The sequence below is a fragment of the Mauremys reevesii genome, linkage group 1 (assembly GCF_016161935.1).
Source record: "Mauremys reevesii isolate NIE-2019 linkage group 1, ASM1616193v1, whole genome shotgun sequence".
Lineage (NCBI taxonomy): Eukaryota > Metazoa > Chordata > Testudines > Geoemydidae > Mauremys > Mauremys reevesii.
The window spans coordinates 314,460,974-314,478,367 of NC_052623.1; the positions used below are offsets into that span (position 1 = coordinate 314,460,974).

Here is a 17,394-nt window from a genome sequence, read left to right on the forward strand (position 1 = left end):
GATATAACTATAGTGTAGATTGACTGCATTCCAGAGGCTGGAATCACATACATAATGTTTTTATTTTTCAATAATATTCAGATACCAGAATAAAACCCATATGTTAGCTAAAGCTGGTTACAGTGGAACACCGTCATTCTTCATTGAGAGCATTCTTTCTTGTTTATTACTATTTTAAACAAATACACTGAAAATACAGTGTAGGATGTAATCACAATTATTTTAAATGTATTTACAACTGAAAATATTGTGGTACATAGCAATCATTCATTCTTAATACAATTCCTCATTGCCCTGTGTGAGATATATCATGGAGCACTGCTCTGTGTGTGTGTGTGTGTGTGTGTGTGTGTGTGTGTGTGTGTGTGTTCTGCACCTACAGCATATAGTACTTACAGGACATCTGTTGAGGAAAAATTGCTTCAATGAATGATGTTCATAGGAATAGTGAGAATAACATGTTGATGACATTTTAACAGTGGGACTAGCATATAGGATAATAGAAAAGGATGGATTGATTGCAAAACTATAATTCAGTCAAGGGTTCTGATGGTTCCATAAACCACAGGAGTATAACTCAGGTGGCCTATGACATCATCAGAATACAGATTTAGCAATCAATTTGCCTCCCTGTCAGTTATTATTTTAGATTTCAATGTTACATATATTTTTAAAAAATACAAAAGATCAAGTCACAGATTAAATAATACTTGAATGCTCATACTGGAAACCTTGCTTGATCTGCTACATTTAAAAAGAATGCATTACTGGAATCTGGTTTTAATCATTCTTTAATAAACTGAGATTGCCAAATGAACAAATACAACCCGCATTATCATGTTGGAAGCATGGAGATATCTCCTGACTGGCAGAATGTTTGTTACATGTTTTGTTGCAGGTGTATCCTGGGCTATACATGGGGCATCATACTGCTTTCTTCCTGCATGCAAAACTCCCACTAAAGTCAGTGGAAATTTTGGGTGATCAGAAAAATGCCAAGTATTGGGCCCAAATTGGTAGCACTGTTTTGAGGTTCTCTCTGTAAATAAAGTAGGGCTGCTGTGCCATAGCTACTCTTCTTCCCCCCCTCCCCCCCGCTGAATCTCAAAAGTCTTGGAAACTCTAAAAATGCTAAGTCAAAATTTTCAAATTTAAATATCTAAATTTAGGTATCTGACACCCTGATCATGCAAGCAGATAGTTATGTGGTCGACTTGACTCTTGTAAAGTGGTCCCAATGACTCCAACGAGACTATAGATGTGAGTAAAAATTCAATATGTGGATAAGTGTTTGCCGGATTGAGGACTAAATGCATATTTAGATGGTTAAATAAGTATTTTGTGTCCTGATAGTAGGCATACAAATCTAAAAATTTTGGATTTAGTGCTTAGTTTGTTTTTGCTTTTCAAAATTGTTAATACATGTAAAGTGCCTTGCTGAATGTGTCATGCAAATACTGCACTCACAATGAACTGTCCAATGTGTTATTTTTGTCTTTTTCAGCTTTCAGAATGATCCCCTATCCTTTGGAAAAAGGACACCTTTTTTACCCCTACCCCATCTGTACAGAAACAGCAGACAGAGAACTACTTCCATGTAAGTCTGAATTTTTTCTCTTTTTTATCCCTGCTTCTTGGCACCAAAGGGTTGTTTATCACAGTTCTTCAATACTGGCCTCCGCTGATGATTCCTTAAATTGGGTTCACTGGATTAGAATGATTGGCTGACAGTGAATCTTGAGAGTTCACTTGATTGTTAAAATGGTAATTCATAGCTACAGCTCATAAAGTTTTAGGTATCTTTATTGATGTCAAAAAAGAAAGAAAATCACATTACCTTGGGGATGTCCTTCTTTTAAAAATCTATTGTTTCTTTCTTGCCAAGACAGATAAAGTATGTTTGTTCCTTTATCTAGGATATCATGGCATCAAACTAAAAATACAGTCATCCTGCCCTGTAGTCCTAGTGCAGGAAACCTCTATCTAAATTCAAGGCAGTTTTGCCTTCCCAAGACTGCAGGATTGAGCCTGCATAAGGACCATTAACCAAGTACCAAGTTATTGTGACCTCTTGTAAGAGAGCTATTGTAAGAGACGCCTAGTCACAAAAAGGATTTTCTTCATGTAATGATGTGTGTGATTCTTATAAACATATTGTGAAATTACACCAGTCATTTATTACTATGACTTTGTAAAGCGCCAAGAGTGTTCTAAATACTATGCAAGAGACAGATATAAAGATGGTCCCCTGCCCTTGAAGAGTTTTACAGTCGAAGTCAATGGGACTGTTTGCCGTGCATAAAGTTAAACACGAGTTACTCTTTTCAGTATCAGGCCTAACTGGTCAGTCCTGGAAATGTCACACACTCAGAACTTGGTTCCCGCACTGTTTCCCATTGAAGTCAATGGGACTTGGTTGGAGAGCACAGATGCAGGGATGTTTGCAGGATCAGGTTCCGAAAGGCAGACATAAGATGTACTGGGGCAGGGCCGGATCCAGGTTTTCTGCTGCCCCAAGTGGCCAAAAAAAAAAAAAAAAAGCCACAGCAGCGCAATCGCACAGCTCCACTTTTCAGCGGCAGTTCGGTAGCAGGTCCTTCGTTCCGACAGGGACTGAGGGACCCGCCACCGAATTGCCGCCGAAGACCCGGACGTGCCACCCCAGTAGCAGCCGGAATGCCTCCCCTTGATATTGGCCGCCCTAAGCACCTGCTTCGTTAGTTGGTGCCTGGAGCCGGCCCTGCACTGGGGAACTCAAAAAATGGAGTAAATTTAAATTATTTTTTGAAAAACAAATGAAAATGTGCTTGTGTTCGTTTGCGTTTGTGTCTCTTCTGGAATAGGTCTGTCTTTTATAACAACTCCAGTTTGGGCTAAGTTATGTTTAACCATTCTTAATAAATCTATCTGGGTGGACTGTAGGGAGGGGTAATATAGCAAGAGTCCCCTCATTGTCAGGCCCTTTTTTCACAACACGTTCTCTCTGATATTGCACAGTAATCCTTGGCAACCGGCTCTATCTCCCCACCCCATTATAATCACCCTAATTATAACAATACCTCTTAGGACTCTCTGAATACTTTACTCCAAGGGATACTGTTAAATGGAGGGTGGAGTGTCAGAGAAATTTGGGAATGACAAAATGATACAGAATAGTCAGCATTCTCCTTTCTAGGTGCAAAATTAATTGCTGTTGTCAGATGGTAGAAGCAAGGGACTCTTTAATACCGTATATTGATGGTAATGTTTTGCTCTGATGATTGTGAGAAATGCCTTTTGCTGTCAAATCTCTTGGGTTTGAGAAGAGAAGGTTTTCACATACTGTGAGAGACCCAGGTTGCGTAGAGGTCCTTTACACCACATGCCTGTCTAAACCTTTAATTGCTTATATTTTAAAGGTAACTTTCGGTAGGTAATTTGAAGGGAGAGTCTCTGCTGAAATGATATCATAGCTCTGGGGTTTGCATGAGGAACAGTTTGCTTAAAATTAAAGAGAGATTGAAAAGATTAACCCTGGCTAAGTACAAACATCAACCAAACCTAATTTTTGCTTTAACTGGTTAATGAACTACAACAATAGATTGGATATTTCAGTCAAAGACAGAAGTGGGAGCCTGCATTTGAATGCATGTGCAGTTGTAATCTGCAATTTGATACTTACATATGTGATTTAAATGAAATTATCTAACCGTATTTCTCCTGAAAACAGTTTGCTGATTTTTTTAAGGGAACAAGATTTGCAGGCCCCAAACTCTAACACACTTGAAATTGCTATTTTTATTTTAACCATTCAAAGATGCCTTATGGTCCCATCAGATGAGAGCTGCAACAGTCCAAACTGGATGTTGCAGCTGGATGTTGTGCTGTCCTGTACCATGCTGCTTGACTGCGCTGTTTCTGTGACCCGGCAGGTGCAAAATAAGCAGGCTTTGAGCAGGATTCTTGCAAATCTTCAGCCATACCTACCCATAAAAATGGAGAAGGCAGGCAGAGTAGAAGAATGGTGTGATATGTATGTATACAACCATGACATTTAAAATTAAAAAACAAGCTGGTACGGCAAGTCTAACTTTAGATCTACCAGCTGGGAGAGTATCCTTTTCAGAGAAAAACTATTGTCATTTCAAAGTCAAGCACTCATCCTGACTAGAACTTAAAAGTAGGGATGGAATGGGAGACACAGTTCAACAAAACAAGAACTGGCCAGAACATTTGCCATACTGGCCAGATCTCCCAACTTGAATCTGAGCCATCATAAATGGTTTGATTAAGTGAAACTTTCCTCCAGGCAAGTTCCATTCTCAGCTCTGGGATAGTTCTTCCCCCAAGAGCATATTGTGGGTCTCTTCAGGCCAAAGCCAGAAACTTTTCTGTTTCCCTTTTAGTTTGTATACTTGTTGTTGGATTTTTTTATCCCTCATATACATCATATGGTGGTTTGTGAAGCGGTTTCTTTCCCCGTCTTTATTTCAGCAAGTTTCCCTAGCTTGCATAAATTGCATTAGTTAATGCACATCAGCACCTAAAAAAATAAATGTATTATTAATATGGTGACGAAGATGCAGAAGGAACAGGGAAGCAGACGGCTAGTGGTGGAATGGAATGGAAGGGAGGCTATGCTGGGAGGAGTCAAGGAAGGCACAGAAGATTATAGTGGAAGGAAGAGTCTGTTAAAGGGTACGGAAATGGGAAGAGGAGTCTCAAATGATTCTGGCGTTCAGAACCTTTAGATGTGTCTTCCCGCTAAACCAAACTTCGGAACCTTTGTGGCTTCTTTGTAACTGCTTAACCCTCGTGAGAAGGTATTTTACCTACACCATGTTTTTCCTTTCTGCTTTCCTTTGCAGCATTTCATGAAGTTTCAGTTTATCCCAAGAAAGAGCTTCCTTTCTTTATACTCTTCACTGCTGGATTATGTTCCTTCACAGCCATGCTAGCCCTCCTGACACATCAGTTCCCGGAGCTTATGGGGGTCTTCGCAAAAGCTGTGAGTATTCACTGACACTCCTTGGTTTCTGGGCAAATACAAACACAAAACAAAAAGGGAAATGCACAAATAAAATGGCGCTGAGCTAGACATTGCTGGGCGTGAAGTGTCTGGATATTTGTTAGTACAAAAGGAGCATCCAGGGATCTATCACTGAACAGGAGAACATTTAGAAATCATTTAAGGAGCTAATCAGTAAAATACACTCCAGTCTTTCCTCTCTGGATTAGCTGACTCTGTTGTTGGTCTTAGTTTCTTGTGGCTCTGCCAAAAAGGAGGGGGATATCTGCGTTTTTGTGGATAATCCAATAAAGTAAACTAATAACAGATTGCAGAGCCCCAGCCTGTTCAGAAAAATAAATTGTAAGCCTGTGCGAGGTTGTGATAACGACACAGTACTTCCCAGTGCAAGACAGGGACGGCACAAACTCTAAGTAGTACCAGAAAAAATGTGGTTCAGTGTTAACCAAATCAAATTGCAGTGTCCTTTTCTGAAACTGCAACAAATGAGACAGCCTCAGTATTTGTGTCCAGACCTCTTATTCCGCTCTCTATTCGATGCATCTGCTTAGGGCACTACTAATTCTGCTTTTCTGGCCACTGAGCTTTAATATGGGGAAAACAAGTTGTACTCCAACTTGCTTTTTTTTCCTTGCAAAGTCTAAGAGCATCACTACTCTGATTTCTGCAGCCACAGGGGGCATGTGGAAAATTCACTTCCCAGCAAAGTTCCAGCAAGACCATTACTCCCTCCTCCAAGAAATGCTGAGAACCCAGAGCAGTAATTTATTATTTAATGTACTTCTTATTGTGGAGCTCGGTGGGTCCAAAATACCCTCTTGGCCTTCTTGTTATTTCCAAATGATGTTAAAGTTCCTCTGCACTCATTTAGGTTTTTTTTCTGCAAGTGGAGGAGGCTGTGATAGAGCTCTCAAGTTATCCCAAGGCTCATTCATTAGCAGCTTTCTCAAGACCTCATATCCTTCTGAGCAGGAAGAATTGTCCAGGGACCCCTTTTGGAGTCAACCAGCTACTCCATCAGCCAGGCTGGTCAAATACTCAGTGCTTTAATCCCAAGCACTAGTAGTAGTTTGTGTCTGTTGTCGCAATGGCTCTTGCATTAAGAATTCGTGTGTCTGCAGACGAAGAGGATGGATGACTTGATCAGTTGGGGTAAAAGCTAACGTCTGTCAACAGAAAAAATACAATAACCTGCTTGAAATAGTCCTTTCTGCATTTAGCCGTGAGTGTATCTATAGGTGTACAGAGGATGGCATGTAGTATTATTACTGTTGTTGTTGTTGTTTGTTGTTATTATTATGGACATGGAACATGACCTCATCCTGCTAAGTGCTGTACAAACACAGAACAAAAAGATGGTCCCTGACTCAGAGTTTACTCGACGTATAAGACAAGAGACAAAAGATGGATACCGACAGACAGTACAAGGGAACAATGAGACAAAATTGGTCCGCGTGATAGGCTCTGGTATAAACACACCAGTTATCATTGTGATTTATTATTTGTATCACCAAAGTGCCTAGAACCAGATTTTGTAGGCATCACAGCAAAGGACTTTTAAGGCTGGTTAGGTGTATGAGTAAGGGAGGTAAGTGTTCCTAGGAAACTTCCTTCATAGACTAAAAAGAAAAAGCAATGTCTCCGAAGCACAGATTTTGCTTCCAGTGTGTTTTGTTCATTCAATATGCAGTATGCCAGTATTAGCAGTCAGTGGGCCAAATTCCACCTTTCCGTGTATCCTGTGCAACCCCATTGGCTGTCCGCCTCATGATTTATTTAAGAGCAAAGCGTTTAAATTGTCTGAGCACCTCAAGCAATGAGCCTGCTACAGGTAATGAGGTGCTGGAATCAGACAAACCTGATTGCGAACTTTCATGGGCTCCACTTGGCATTTTTGTGGGTGCAATCAAATGGGGTGTGGGGGGAGGTGTTAATATTTACATTTGTGATGTACGAGCAGTTGTTTCCTCAAATAGCTCTCGCTTTGGGCACCAAAGTCACTTTGGGAATACAATGTAACCAAGAGCATCTATTCCTTTGAGATGTGCATGTAGCTTCCATTGATGTTAATGGAACAGAAGCCTTGGGGCTCAATATGTGACTGTATCTGAGAATAGAGTGGAGCACAATAAATGAACACAAACAAAACTAAATTAATGCCATGTTATTAACCCTGTATGAAACAGGCAGTGTCACTGACCTCTGTGTACATCTCTGAAGCTACATGGCACCTTTGCTATGTTAAGTAACATTCATAGGGATTTAGCTATGTGGCTATCTTAATAAGCAAACACAGACAGCAGCTGGCTTTTAATTGTGAATGGGCAGAGTGAAAATCAGGCCAGTGTGGTGAAAGCCTATGACCTTCGTCCATTGACGGATCAAGAGGCTTAGACTCCGATGTCTCATTTTTGTTGTCTACTAAAAAGGTGGGGTAGCCAAACTGTGTGAAACCTAAGGCCTTGTCTACACTGCCACTTACAGCGCTGAAACTTTCTTCGCTCAGGGATGTGAAAAAACACTCCCTTGAGCACGGCAAGTTTCAGTGCTGTAAAGTGGCAGTGTAGACAATGTTACAGCGCTGAGAGCCATGCTCCCAGTGCTGGGAGCCATTCCCCTCGCAGAGGTGGTTTTATTACAGTGCTTGGAGAGCTCTCTCCCAGTGCTGGAGCCGCAACTACACAGCCACGTTAAAGCGCTGCGCTTTAACGTCAGCTGTGTAGACATACCCTAAGAAGTGTAATGACAGACATCCCTTTGCTATGCAGTGATATCAAGGCTCAGTGGAACAGATCTCTAGCAAGCCACAGCTGTGCTCTTTCCCCTTTTAAGGGAATTAATTTTGAACATAGCTAAAAAGCTGAATGTTCTGAATATCATTTTGGTTGTGTGTGTGGAATTAATATTCTTGTCTGATTGACATTCTGTGGTTTTACCAACATCACGGGATGTACTGTAACTATTGCAAAACTACAAGAATAAGTCCTAATTTTAGAGGGCTAAATTATTCTTCTACTTACATCTGTCAATCCCAAGAGCACTGCACAAATGTAACTGAGAGGCATCTTGGACCAATTTAAAAATTAAATCCAAGTTCATATTACTGCCAGTTCAGGTTTAGCAATTTACAAAATACGGTGTACTTCAATTAAACTGAATATAGCATGTGTGGAGCTGTTTGCATTTGTTAAGCACCTACTTGGGGAACAAATATTTGATAATGGGCTCTCTTCAGTCTAGCTGGCATAGGTATAACAAGATTGAATGGCTGGAAGCTGAAGCTAGACAAATTCACACTTGAAATAAGGTACAAATTTTTAACAATGACGGTAATTAACCATTGCAACAACTTACCAAGGGTTGTGGTGGATTCTTCTTCACTGGCAATTTTTAAATCAAGAGTGGATGTTTTTTCTGAACAATATGCTGTAGGTCAAGCAGGAATTATTTCAGGGAAGTTCTATGGCCTGTGTTATGCAGGAAGTTAGCCTACATGATCTAACAATCCCTTCTGGCCTTACATTCTATGAATCTGTGAAACTTGCCAGCACAGCCACTGGTCCCCAGTCTAGGCTACTGACACTTTGAAGCTCGTACAAGTCTGTGAATACTATTCATTCTGTCCTTGCAGTGCTTGGGAGAGACAGTCCCTGGTGTAGACACCTGCTTCATCTCATGAATGAACTTGCAGTAGGTGGTAAAAAAATAAACCCTCCTGTCTGGGTAGAGAAAAGGAACAAGGTGTACATGAGGGGGGAAATGCTAGAGGAAATCGAGGTGGTACAGAGAGGGCAGAGTACTACCTTGAAGCAATGTATTTTATTATTCTAGACTGCTGGTTTCAGCCAAAGCTGAAATCTAATTGGTCCTAAACTCTCTGTGAATTCACCATAAGACTAAAACAGGGTTTCTTAAACAGGGGTCGCCGCTTGTGTAGGGAAAGCCCCTGGCAGGCCAGGCCGGTGTGTTTACCGGCCCAGGGGCGGCTTTAGCAATTTGGCCGCTCCAAGCACGGTGGCATGCTGCAGGGGGCGCTCTGCCGGTCACCAGTCCCGCGACTCCGGGGGACCTCTTGCAGTCATGCCTGCGGAAGGTCCGCCGGAGCCGCCTGCCAGCAAAAGGCCGCCCCAAGCGTGCGCTTGGCACACTGGGGTCTGGAGCCGGCCCTGCACCGGCCCCATCCACAGGTCCGGCCGATCTCCCATTGTCCTGGAGCAGCAATCCACGGCCAGTGGGAGCTGCGATCGGCCAAACCCTGGACTAAAATAACTTATTTAACAATGAAATATCACAGTTTCTACAAGAGGAGTCCTTGATTAGTCCCATTCAGGGCAAACTAAGTGGTCCATAAACAGTAACGCTCCAAAAGATACAAACTAAAAGCTGAATCAGACCCTGGATTTTTACTGTTTCTTAGCTGATCGTATCAGAACCTTTGATCCTGGTGTCAAGGCAATGTAAGGATTTTAGAGCATCCCCAAGAAGGAATGAGTATGAGGCTCCCTATGAAATGTCTGCATCCACTTTGTGCAGCTGGAGGGCTGGCTTTTATGCAGCTTGCATGGTTAAGTAGGCTTAGAGTGTCCAGATGTCATATAGTGATGCTTATAAGTGCCTGTAATAATAATGATATGACAGGCAGAGGTACATGTCTGTAGCTTCTCTTTTCAGGCTTTCTCTTTTCTCACTCCTCCACTTCCATTCTATAATGAAAGTCACTTTCCTCCCTCTCCTCCCCTCCCCAATCCCCTTCTTTGGCCTCCCATCTCTTACTACATCAAACACATGGTCCCTGTTCACAATCAAGGCCCTAACAATCTCACCAGTTTACATCACCCATCTGTCTCCCTCAGACTCTTCTGCTCATTTCATACACTCCTACAAAGCCCTTCATTTTACTGCTGTCTTCACTTTGTATCCCACTTCTCAGTTCACACCTTCTCTCCTGCTTTCCCCTGCGTTTGGTAGTTCCTCACTCCCAGCCTGCCAATCCCCCTTCTCTTTTCTCCTCCTACCCCCTCCGGAAAACCCTCTTTTTCCAGGAATCTTGCCACCCTGCTTGCAGAGCATCTCTCCTCACTTGCCCTTTTCTGAGTGGTTTTGTCGTGTGTGTGTGTGTGTGTGTGTGTGTGTGTGTGTGTGTTTGTGTTTTCCCCTTTTCTCTCTTCTATCTCAAGCCCCACTCCTGAAACTGGATCCTCTAATACAGAGTTCTTGAAGAGTTCCATTCACCTGACTGGGTCTCTGTAAGGGTCTTTGCTAAGATTCAGTATCAGGCTCTGGTGTTTTTGCTCTATACGGGCAAGGTTGATGTCCTAATTTGTTTTTGCAAGTGTCATATCCATTTGTGGTGCTATTTAAATTATTTTTATTAATAACAATACACAATAAATAACCTGCCAGCTATGCTAGAATGGCCCCTCCCTCCAGCTGTCACCCCCAGGTGCATGTGCTAAGATTACTGGGAAGCCAGCCCACAAGAACTCCCTGGTGGAAGCAGGAGTTCTAGAGTCCAGATCAGGGCAGAGACACAAGTGTGCTGTTTAGAATAGGAGGAAGCTGTTGTTGAAGAGGGTGAGCTCTTGATGAGAGAAGAATGCGGATCTTGGGTTTAACTCCACCCTCCTTCAGGGAGACACCAATATCCTGATTTTTAAATTGGCACTAGAACTATCTATAAAACCTCAGACATAAATAATTAACATAAGCCAGCTGCTTAGAAATACAAACGGACTGCAGTGCTGCTTCTCCTGTCAATCTGCTCCTGGAATTGCAATATAAGGTGTCCTCATAAGAACATAAAGGGAGAGATCCAAGCTGGGGTGGCATAAAGGGGCCTTAAAAGCCCTGGATGCTGCCAAGAGAGAACACCCTCAGTGCAGAAAGCTGCCTTCCAGGGACCCTCTCATGAGCCCCATGGAGCAGGGTGGGGCTGGGCAGAGTGTTGGAGATGGGGCTGCAGCGCAGAAAGTTGAGCAGACTGTGCAATCCTGCAGCCTAAGAGCAGCCAGGGCAGGCTTCCAGATGTTAAATGGGCCCCCAGCGCTGTCTGTGCTCCACCAGGGGCTGCAGAGCTGCCCAGAAGTGGGAGGGTGCAAGGGTGGCTTAAAGTCACCATAGTTCCCTTCTCCCCCTGAGCTGTGCCTCTAAGAGGTGCAGCACAGAATCTCAACCACAGGATTTGCCGTACCACACCAGACCATTGATCCATCGAATCCATTAACCTGCCTTTGACAGTAAACATTGCCTGATGATTCAGGAGAAGGTGACAATTCCCCAACATGCATGTAGCCAATTGTGTGATTCTCTGCCTGGGGGTGGGGATGGCTTTTTCTCACATGGGAAACGTTGTTAAATATGATGGATTTGATAGATCAGGAATAGTTAACTTTCAAATAGCAACATGTTTTAGCATTTTCACTTGGTTATGGAAGAACATATTTCTAGCCTGCATTTTTGGCAGTCTTATGAGACACAGGCAGGAAGTTTCCTTAAGGAGCTGGTAGTGGGCCAGGTAGTAAAGTTAAAATGCCATGTAAAGGAGCACTGCTTCAAATGGCTGCCTTGCTAATGGAAGAAACGATGCAGTAATTTTCTGATGATTTTCACTAGCCCTTCTAATTAAAACATTTTGGAGGGTGCCCAAGAGATGAACGCAAGCAGCACAAGTTTTTTGATTGCACCACTTGGGATAAATTTGTCAGCGTGTAATGTAGATGCTTTTTTATGCTTTTGTTTTCTTTCATGCTGCACAAAGAATCCATAAGTCAGTCATTGAAAAAGCCAAGTGCTTGCATGACTCCTTGGCATACAAACATTTCTTAGATGAAAATGAGAGTGACATTTAATTGGCGAAATCAGTGTTTGTTAAAGTGACACCATCAACTGAACAATCCCATTTTTGCCTGAAAATGTTGTGGCTACAATAGTTACCCCGAAGATTATTAAAATGAAGGAAGATGGAGAAAAAATATTTTTCTCTCTTTATTCAGATCCTTTGTGTGTTTGAAATCACTTTGCACATGGTCAGTTTCTCTGTTCCCCATATAATCAGTGAGGTGCATCTTGCAAGGAGACCCCTTATCTACCTGGAGCTCCATTGATTGCAAGCATCTATCCATGCCTGTCTAATCACAGGACCAGAGCTGTCATTAGTCAATTTCTTGTTGCTGAAAAGGCTCATATAAACATGAGCTGGGAAGCAGTCAAGAAGCCCTTCTAAACATTTTTCCTTGATTTTTTTTAATTTAATACTGTTTCAAGGGTGCTGTCAGAAAGCAGAATTCTTTCTAAGTCAGTCACATTTAAATATTCAAATTGACAGAGTTTCTTTCCAAAAATATAAAAGTAAAAACAGCTTCTGCCAATCTCACATCAATAATTATGCTCTTTTATTGCTGGTCCTGTTTCGTTTGCTATCTCAATGGGAGAAACTGTCAGTGTCAACAGGAAAGGCCAAAAGCATAAACAACCTAAAGGATGCAGCCAGGAGTTCTCCAGGGTACCTCAGTGTGGTATGAAAGTGGATTGCACAGCTGCCAATGATGGGTGAGAACATGAGCACTAAAAGCTTTCCAAGGGTTGCACACTGTGCTCTAGTTCAACAGATTAAGTATTGGCTACTGGGTCTTCCACCAAATGTTTGGAATGCAGTAAGGTGAGAGGAGCTGGCATGTTTTACAGTGTTTGTGGCTGGAATTTGGGTTCCTTATTTCATCTGGGGAGAGGAACCGATCAGAAACACTGAGCAGACTTCCCTGAAGGTTAGTGGTTAGAGCTCCAAGATGCTGTAAGGGAGGCCTGAGTTTGGAAACTCGCTCCTTGTGGCTCATGGGTTGAGATTATTGGAGCAGGAGCTGGGTATTACAGAAGGAAGGCTCGGGGACCCTCACTTTTACTGATTAATTTGAGTGCTGTGAGCTGGTAGAAGTCTCTTAGCAAGTGACCCTCGTGGGACCACACAAATCCAGGAGTGAAATCCTGACCCCATTGAAGTCAGTGGGAGTTTTGCCAGTGACTTCAGTATAATCTGGATTTCACCCCATACATTTAAATATAATATTTTCTAGATCGCTGTCACTTGCCACACTTTCTCCACTAGTGTAGTATGTCAGTGTACTTCTAGATACAGGTAAATTGCTAAGTTTCAGCTACAGGATACATCTAAAGTTACTTCAGAAACAAAAGTACTGTGAATACCAAAAACCAAAAAATTAAATGCCTCTAATGTCTTTGATTTAAAAAATTAATCAAATTTAATTTACAGCAGTTATTGCATTTACTTTCCTCTCGTTATTTGGGATGCTTCAGGTGCAAATTAAAAACAAAGTTTGAAGTTTACTGTAGTGAGATTTTGCATTTTCCAGGAGGGGTAGGGGAGAGGGCATATTCATTTGTGTCAAATAGTTGTTCACAAAAGAGGAAATACAATGTGGACAGAATCACCCCACAAAGTGCTAAGGCATTTTGGATATTTCCAATGACCTCTCTGACAGAAGCTTTGATACCACATTTGGTCAGCACTGGTCTGTATAACTCAGCTTGACCTTCACAGCCACACCTGCCTGGCACAGTCTCCTCGCTTCATTGGAGTGAGACAAAGGCCATGTCTGTGACTCTGTCTTGTCACTAGTCGCTGATATCATCCATAATGCACAAGTTGTTCCTTGGGTAATGTCTTTTCTAGGAGAATCTTTGAGAAGGTACACCCTCAAATATGATGCAGACCAAGTACTTATGACATTTATTAATACAGTTAAAATATATACAGCATATATGTTTTCAGTTAAAATAAACTCTTCACAAAACACTGTCTGATAAACATGAAACTGCTTGCAGCTATTTTACTGCCTGATACCTTAAAGGGATTGTAATCTTTGGCTAAATGATATCAAACATATTTCTGGGAGCCACAATATCTTCAAGGCAAAAATCACACAGTAGTGGAAACATAAAAAATAGAGATATGTCTCAACCAAAAGACTGGACCTGTACATGTTATATTCTGTACTGTAGCCTTTAATTGAGTTGAGTTTACTGTAGGTAACCTGGGTTTCAGCAGCATCCTCCAATTCAGCAGCATTCAGACTGATCTCATTTTAAAAAAATCAAAACACACAGAGTGGCATTTGAATTTGCCGTATACAAACATATATGTTCTGCTCTCATCAGGGGAGATGGGACTATGGCAGAATACAGCCAAGCAAAGCCCACGGATTGCAGTTCTCTCTCATGTCAGAGTTAGCGTGTGCTGTGCTCATCACATATGACACATTCTGAAACATGAAACTGCTTGCAGATATTTGCGTGAGATAATAGATCACCCACCATGTCTCTCTAAGCTCATGGGACCAGCGTGCTACAACAACACATCCTGCAGATATTTGCTAATTGATACCATAAAAGAACTATATTCTTTGGCAACGTTATGTCAACCAGCATATGTCTGGAAGCAACATTGTTCTTAATCTAGGATGGCTGACTTTGCATATGTGTAATGTCTGCACAGATACAATATACCATAATAGACTATCTAGTCCAGGCACCTACAGGGGGCCCATCACATCTGTACGTAATACAGATTGAAGTAAATATGTAGCACAATTAATATACATGGGGTAACATTCTCAAGATATGGAATTCCTCAGTTCTGAGGTACTCAGCTTGAGGCACTTCAATGGGGCTTAATTTTCAGAAAATGTTTAGCACCCACCCTTTGAAAGTCAGACCCTTTTAAGGTAGCTCCTTCTATTTTCAAATCCCTCCCCCCCCCCCCTCGGCCATGATAAAATGGTAACTACTCATCTGATCTGGCCATGACAGCCTCTCATAGCAGTAATACACAGGCCATGTCTACTCTACAGACCTGTATTGGTATAACTATGTTGCTCAAGGGTGTGAGAAATCCACACCCTGAGTGACATGGTTATACTGACCCCACCGTGCAGACAGGTCTATGTCGACAGGAGAGCTTCTCCCATCAACAGAGCTACAGCGGCTCAACCTTTGGTGTTGGATCTAGGGGTGCTGCTGCACTCATTCATTTGGAGTAGTAATAACAAACACCAAATACATGGTTTCCATCATCAGCACCTCCACCAAAAACCTGTTCCAGCCCTCCCGGGTGCAGGTGCACCAGTGCTGCTGCAGCACTGTACGTGAAGACAAGCTCACCGATACTTCTCTCAAACTATTACATTCTTTTTACTAAAGGAAATAGCAAGTCAAGATAAATTCTAGAAGAGAAAGCCAAGGGGGCCTGAATATGCTTAGATAATATTTAACCATTATGGGTCTGATTCTGAAGGCAAAATTGTGTTCCTGTAGTTAGTTGAATGTGCCTGTTTGTGCCCATGTACGAGAGACTCCTTTTTACTTCAGTGGGTTTTGGATCAAGCCTACAGTGGCTTGTATCTGGGCATGGATGTAAGATTCTAGATTTATGCCTTTATTGTGCATTAACTCGTTAGTAATATCTAGACAAATGGAACACTTGCTTTATTTACTACAAAACTGAGAAATGAGCAATGTACATCTGAGAGCAAAATTGGGCCAAAAGACTTTAAAAACAAATGATTCAATTAGTGTCACCCAGAGGATTTTCTTGGAGGGTCTACAACACCTCAGTTGCACAGCTTTCTGTTACAGTCTATTGTCTCCATGATTTTGATCTCCCTGTATATCTGATTTCTTTGCAGTTCCTCAGCACTCTCTTCGCCCCTTTAAATTTTGTGATGGAAAAAGTAGAAAGTATCCTGCCCTCAAGTCTGTGGCACCAGCTGACAAGGATCTGAGGGAAAACACCACACTGATTGACTGCCATGGCATCTTCTGTGACAACTTTTTGTTGACCACAAGAAAGCATGATAAAAAAGGGAAACAGTTCTAAGACTTAAAAACTCTTCATGGATTGTCTGTTCTCATATAAAAACTGTTTTTGTTGTACAAAATACATTGCTGTTAGGTTTTATCATATTTTGCTTTCAGAAAAGAAAAAGATCTTAAAAATAAACTTTTGTGTATTGCAGCATTGCAGAGGGGTTTTTTTCTATTTCTTCCAACACCAGAAGGTACTTTATGTCTCTGAAAATCCATAATGCATCCATTTCAGCTCAAATACAGCTTGACTTTCTGTTCAAATAATGAAACAGTACTAGTTACTTTTTAAAAGCTATGCTATCACTATCTTCTCCTATAGAGTTTAATTAGGGCGAAACTCACCCATGTGCAGAAACCCCACTGTGGTGTTTAGATGTTGCTTGTAATGATTAGAACTGGGAGCACTGGCTGTTGGGAGTCTGAAGGGACAGGAAACAGGAAGGTGGGGGGAGGAGTTGAGGAGGCAGAGTGAGAGTTACAGAGGATGCAGCAGCAGCTTGGTAAAGAGGTTTCCACTTTAAAAATAAAGTCCTGTTGAAGTTTGTTAGTACCTTGCCTGGTTGATACAACATTTTGGCAATGAGGATGGATCTTCTGCCTCTGAACCCACCTGCACCCTTTCTGCAAAGCCCAGGTGAGCCTCCAATTGCTTTTACTGCCTGGATCCATATGTTTGAGACTTACCTGCTTGCAATCAGTGCTACAGAGATTTCTGAAGTAAGAAAGCGTGCTCTGCTAATCCACTGCCTTGGAGCAGAATGGCAGATTATATTTTACACTTTTCCCCTTGCAGATGATAAATATGAGACTGCACTCACTGCATTAAAGAACTTTTTTGTGCCCAAAGTGAATGTAGTAGCTAATCAGTACAGATTTCGCCAGCATGAGCAGAAACCAGGGGAGACTATAATGCAGTATATTTCTTCCCTGAGGAGTCTGATTGTAACTTGTGACTTTGGGAATATGGCAGATGACATGATTAGAGACCAGCTCATTGAGAAAACAACCATACTTCATGTAAGAGAACACTTACTTCTAGAACCACAACTTACACTAGAAAAAGCAATAACCATTGCTACTCAGATTGAGTCAGCTACAGCTGAAGCCAAAATAATGAGCAGGGAAACAGGAGGCACAGTCCAGGCTGTGACTCCTTTGCAGAAAAGTTCACTATCGCTGCAGACAAACAATTGCAGGAGGAAAACTAATGAAAAGCCACTGATTCAGCAAATTTAAAATACAGGAAAAGCTTTCGCTGTGGATCCTCACAACACCTTGCAAGCTACACAGGATGTCCAGCAAAAGTAGCTCAGTGCAATCATTGCAAAAAGATTGGGCATTTTGCTAAAGTACGTCGCAGTAGCCAGTTCAATCAACAGGTGCATGTAGTTACAATACCAGATGTTACTGTGCTGAGTGTGGACAAAGCCACTACTGCACATATTCCAGAACAGATAAAGTGCACTGTAAACGTTTCCACCATACCCTCAGGCAAATCACACTCTGTT

The 17,394-nt window shown here is 41.9% G+C and overlaps 1 protein-coding gene across 3 annotated transcripts in view; it reads left to right on the plus strand.

Annotated features, from left to right (window-relative positions):
- Positions 1 to 15,998, plus strand: part of ST7 (suppression of tumorigenicity 7) — a 228,699-nt gene extending 212,701 nt beyond the window's left edge. For all 3 annotated transcript variants that reach the window (XM_039508628.1, XM_039508630.1, XM_039508634.1), the window contains 3 exons: positions 1,505 to 1,597; positions 4,848 to 4,987; positions 15,706 to 15,998. In XM_039508628.1, the coding sequence (XP_039364562.1) occupies positions 1,505 to 1,597; positions 4,848 to 4,987; positions 15,706 to 15,801 (329 nt within the window). In that variant the 3' untranslated portion in view covers positions 15,802 to 15,998. The remainder of the gene's footprint in view (positions 1 to 1,504; positions 1,598 to 4,847; positions 4,988 to 15,705) is intronic.
- Positions 15,999 to 17,394: the final 1,396 nt, after the last annotated feature.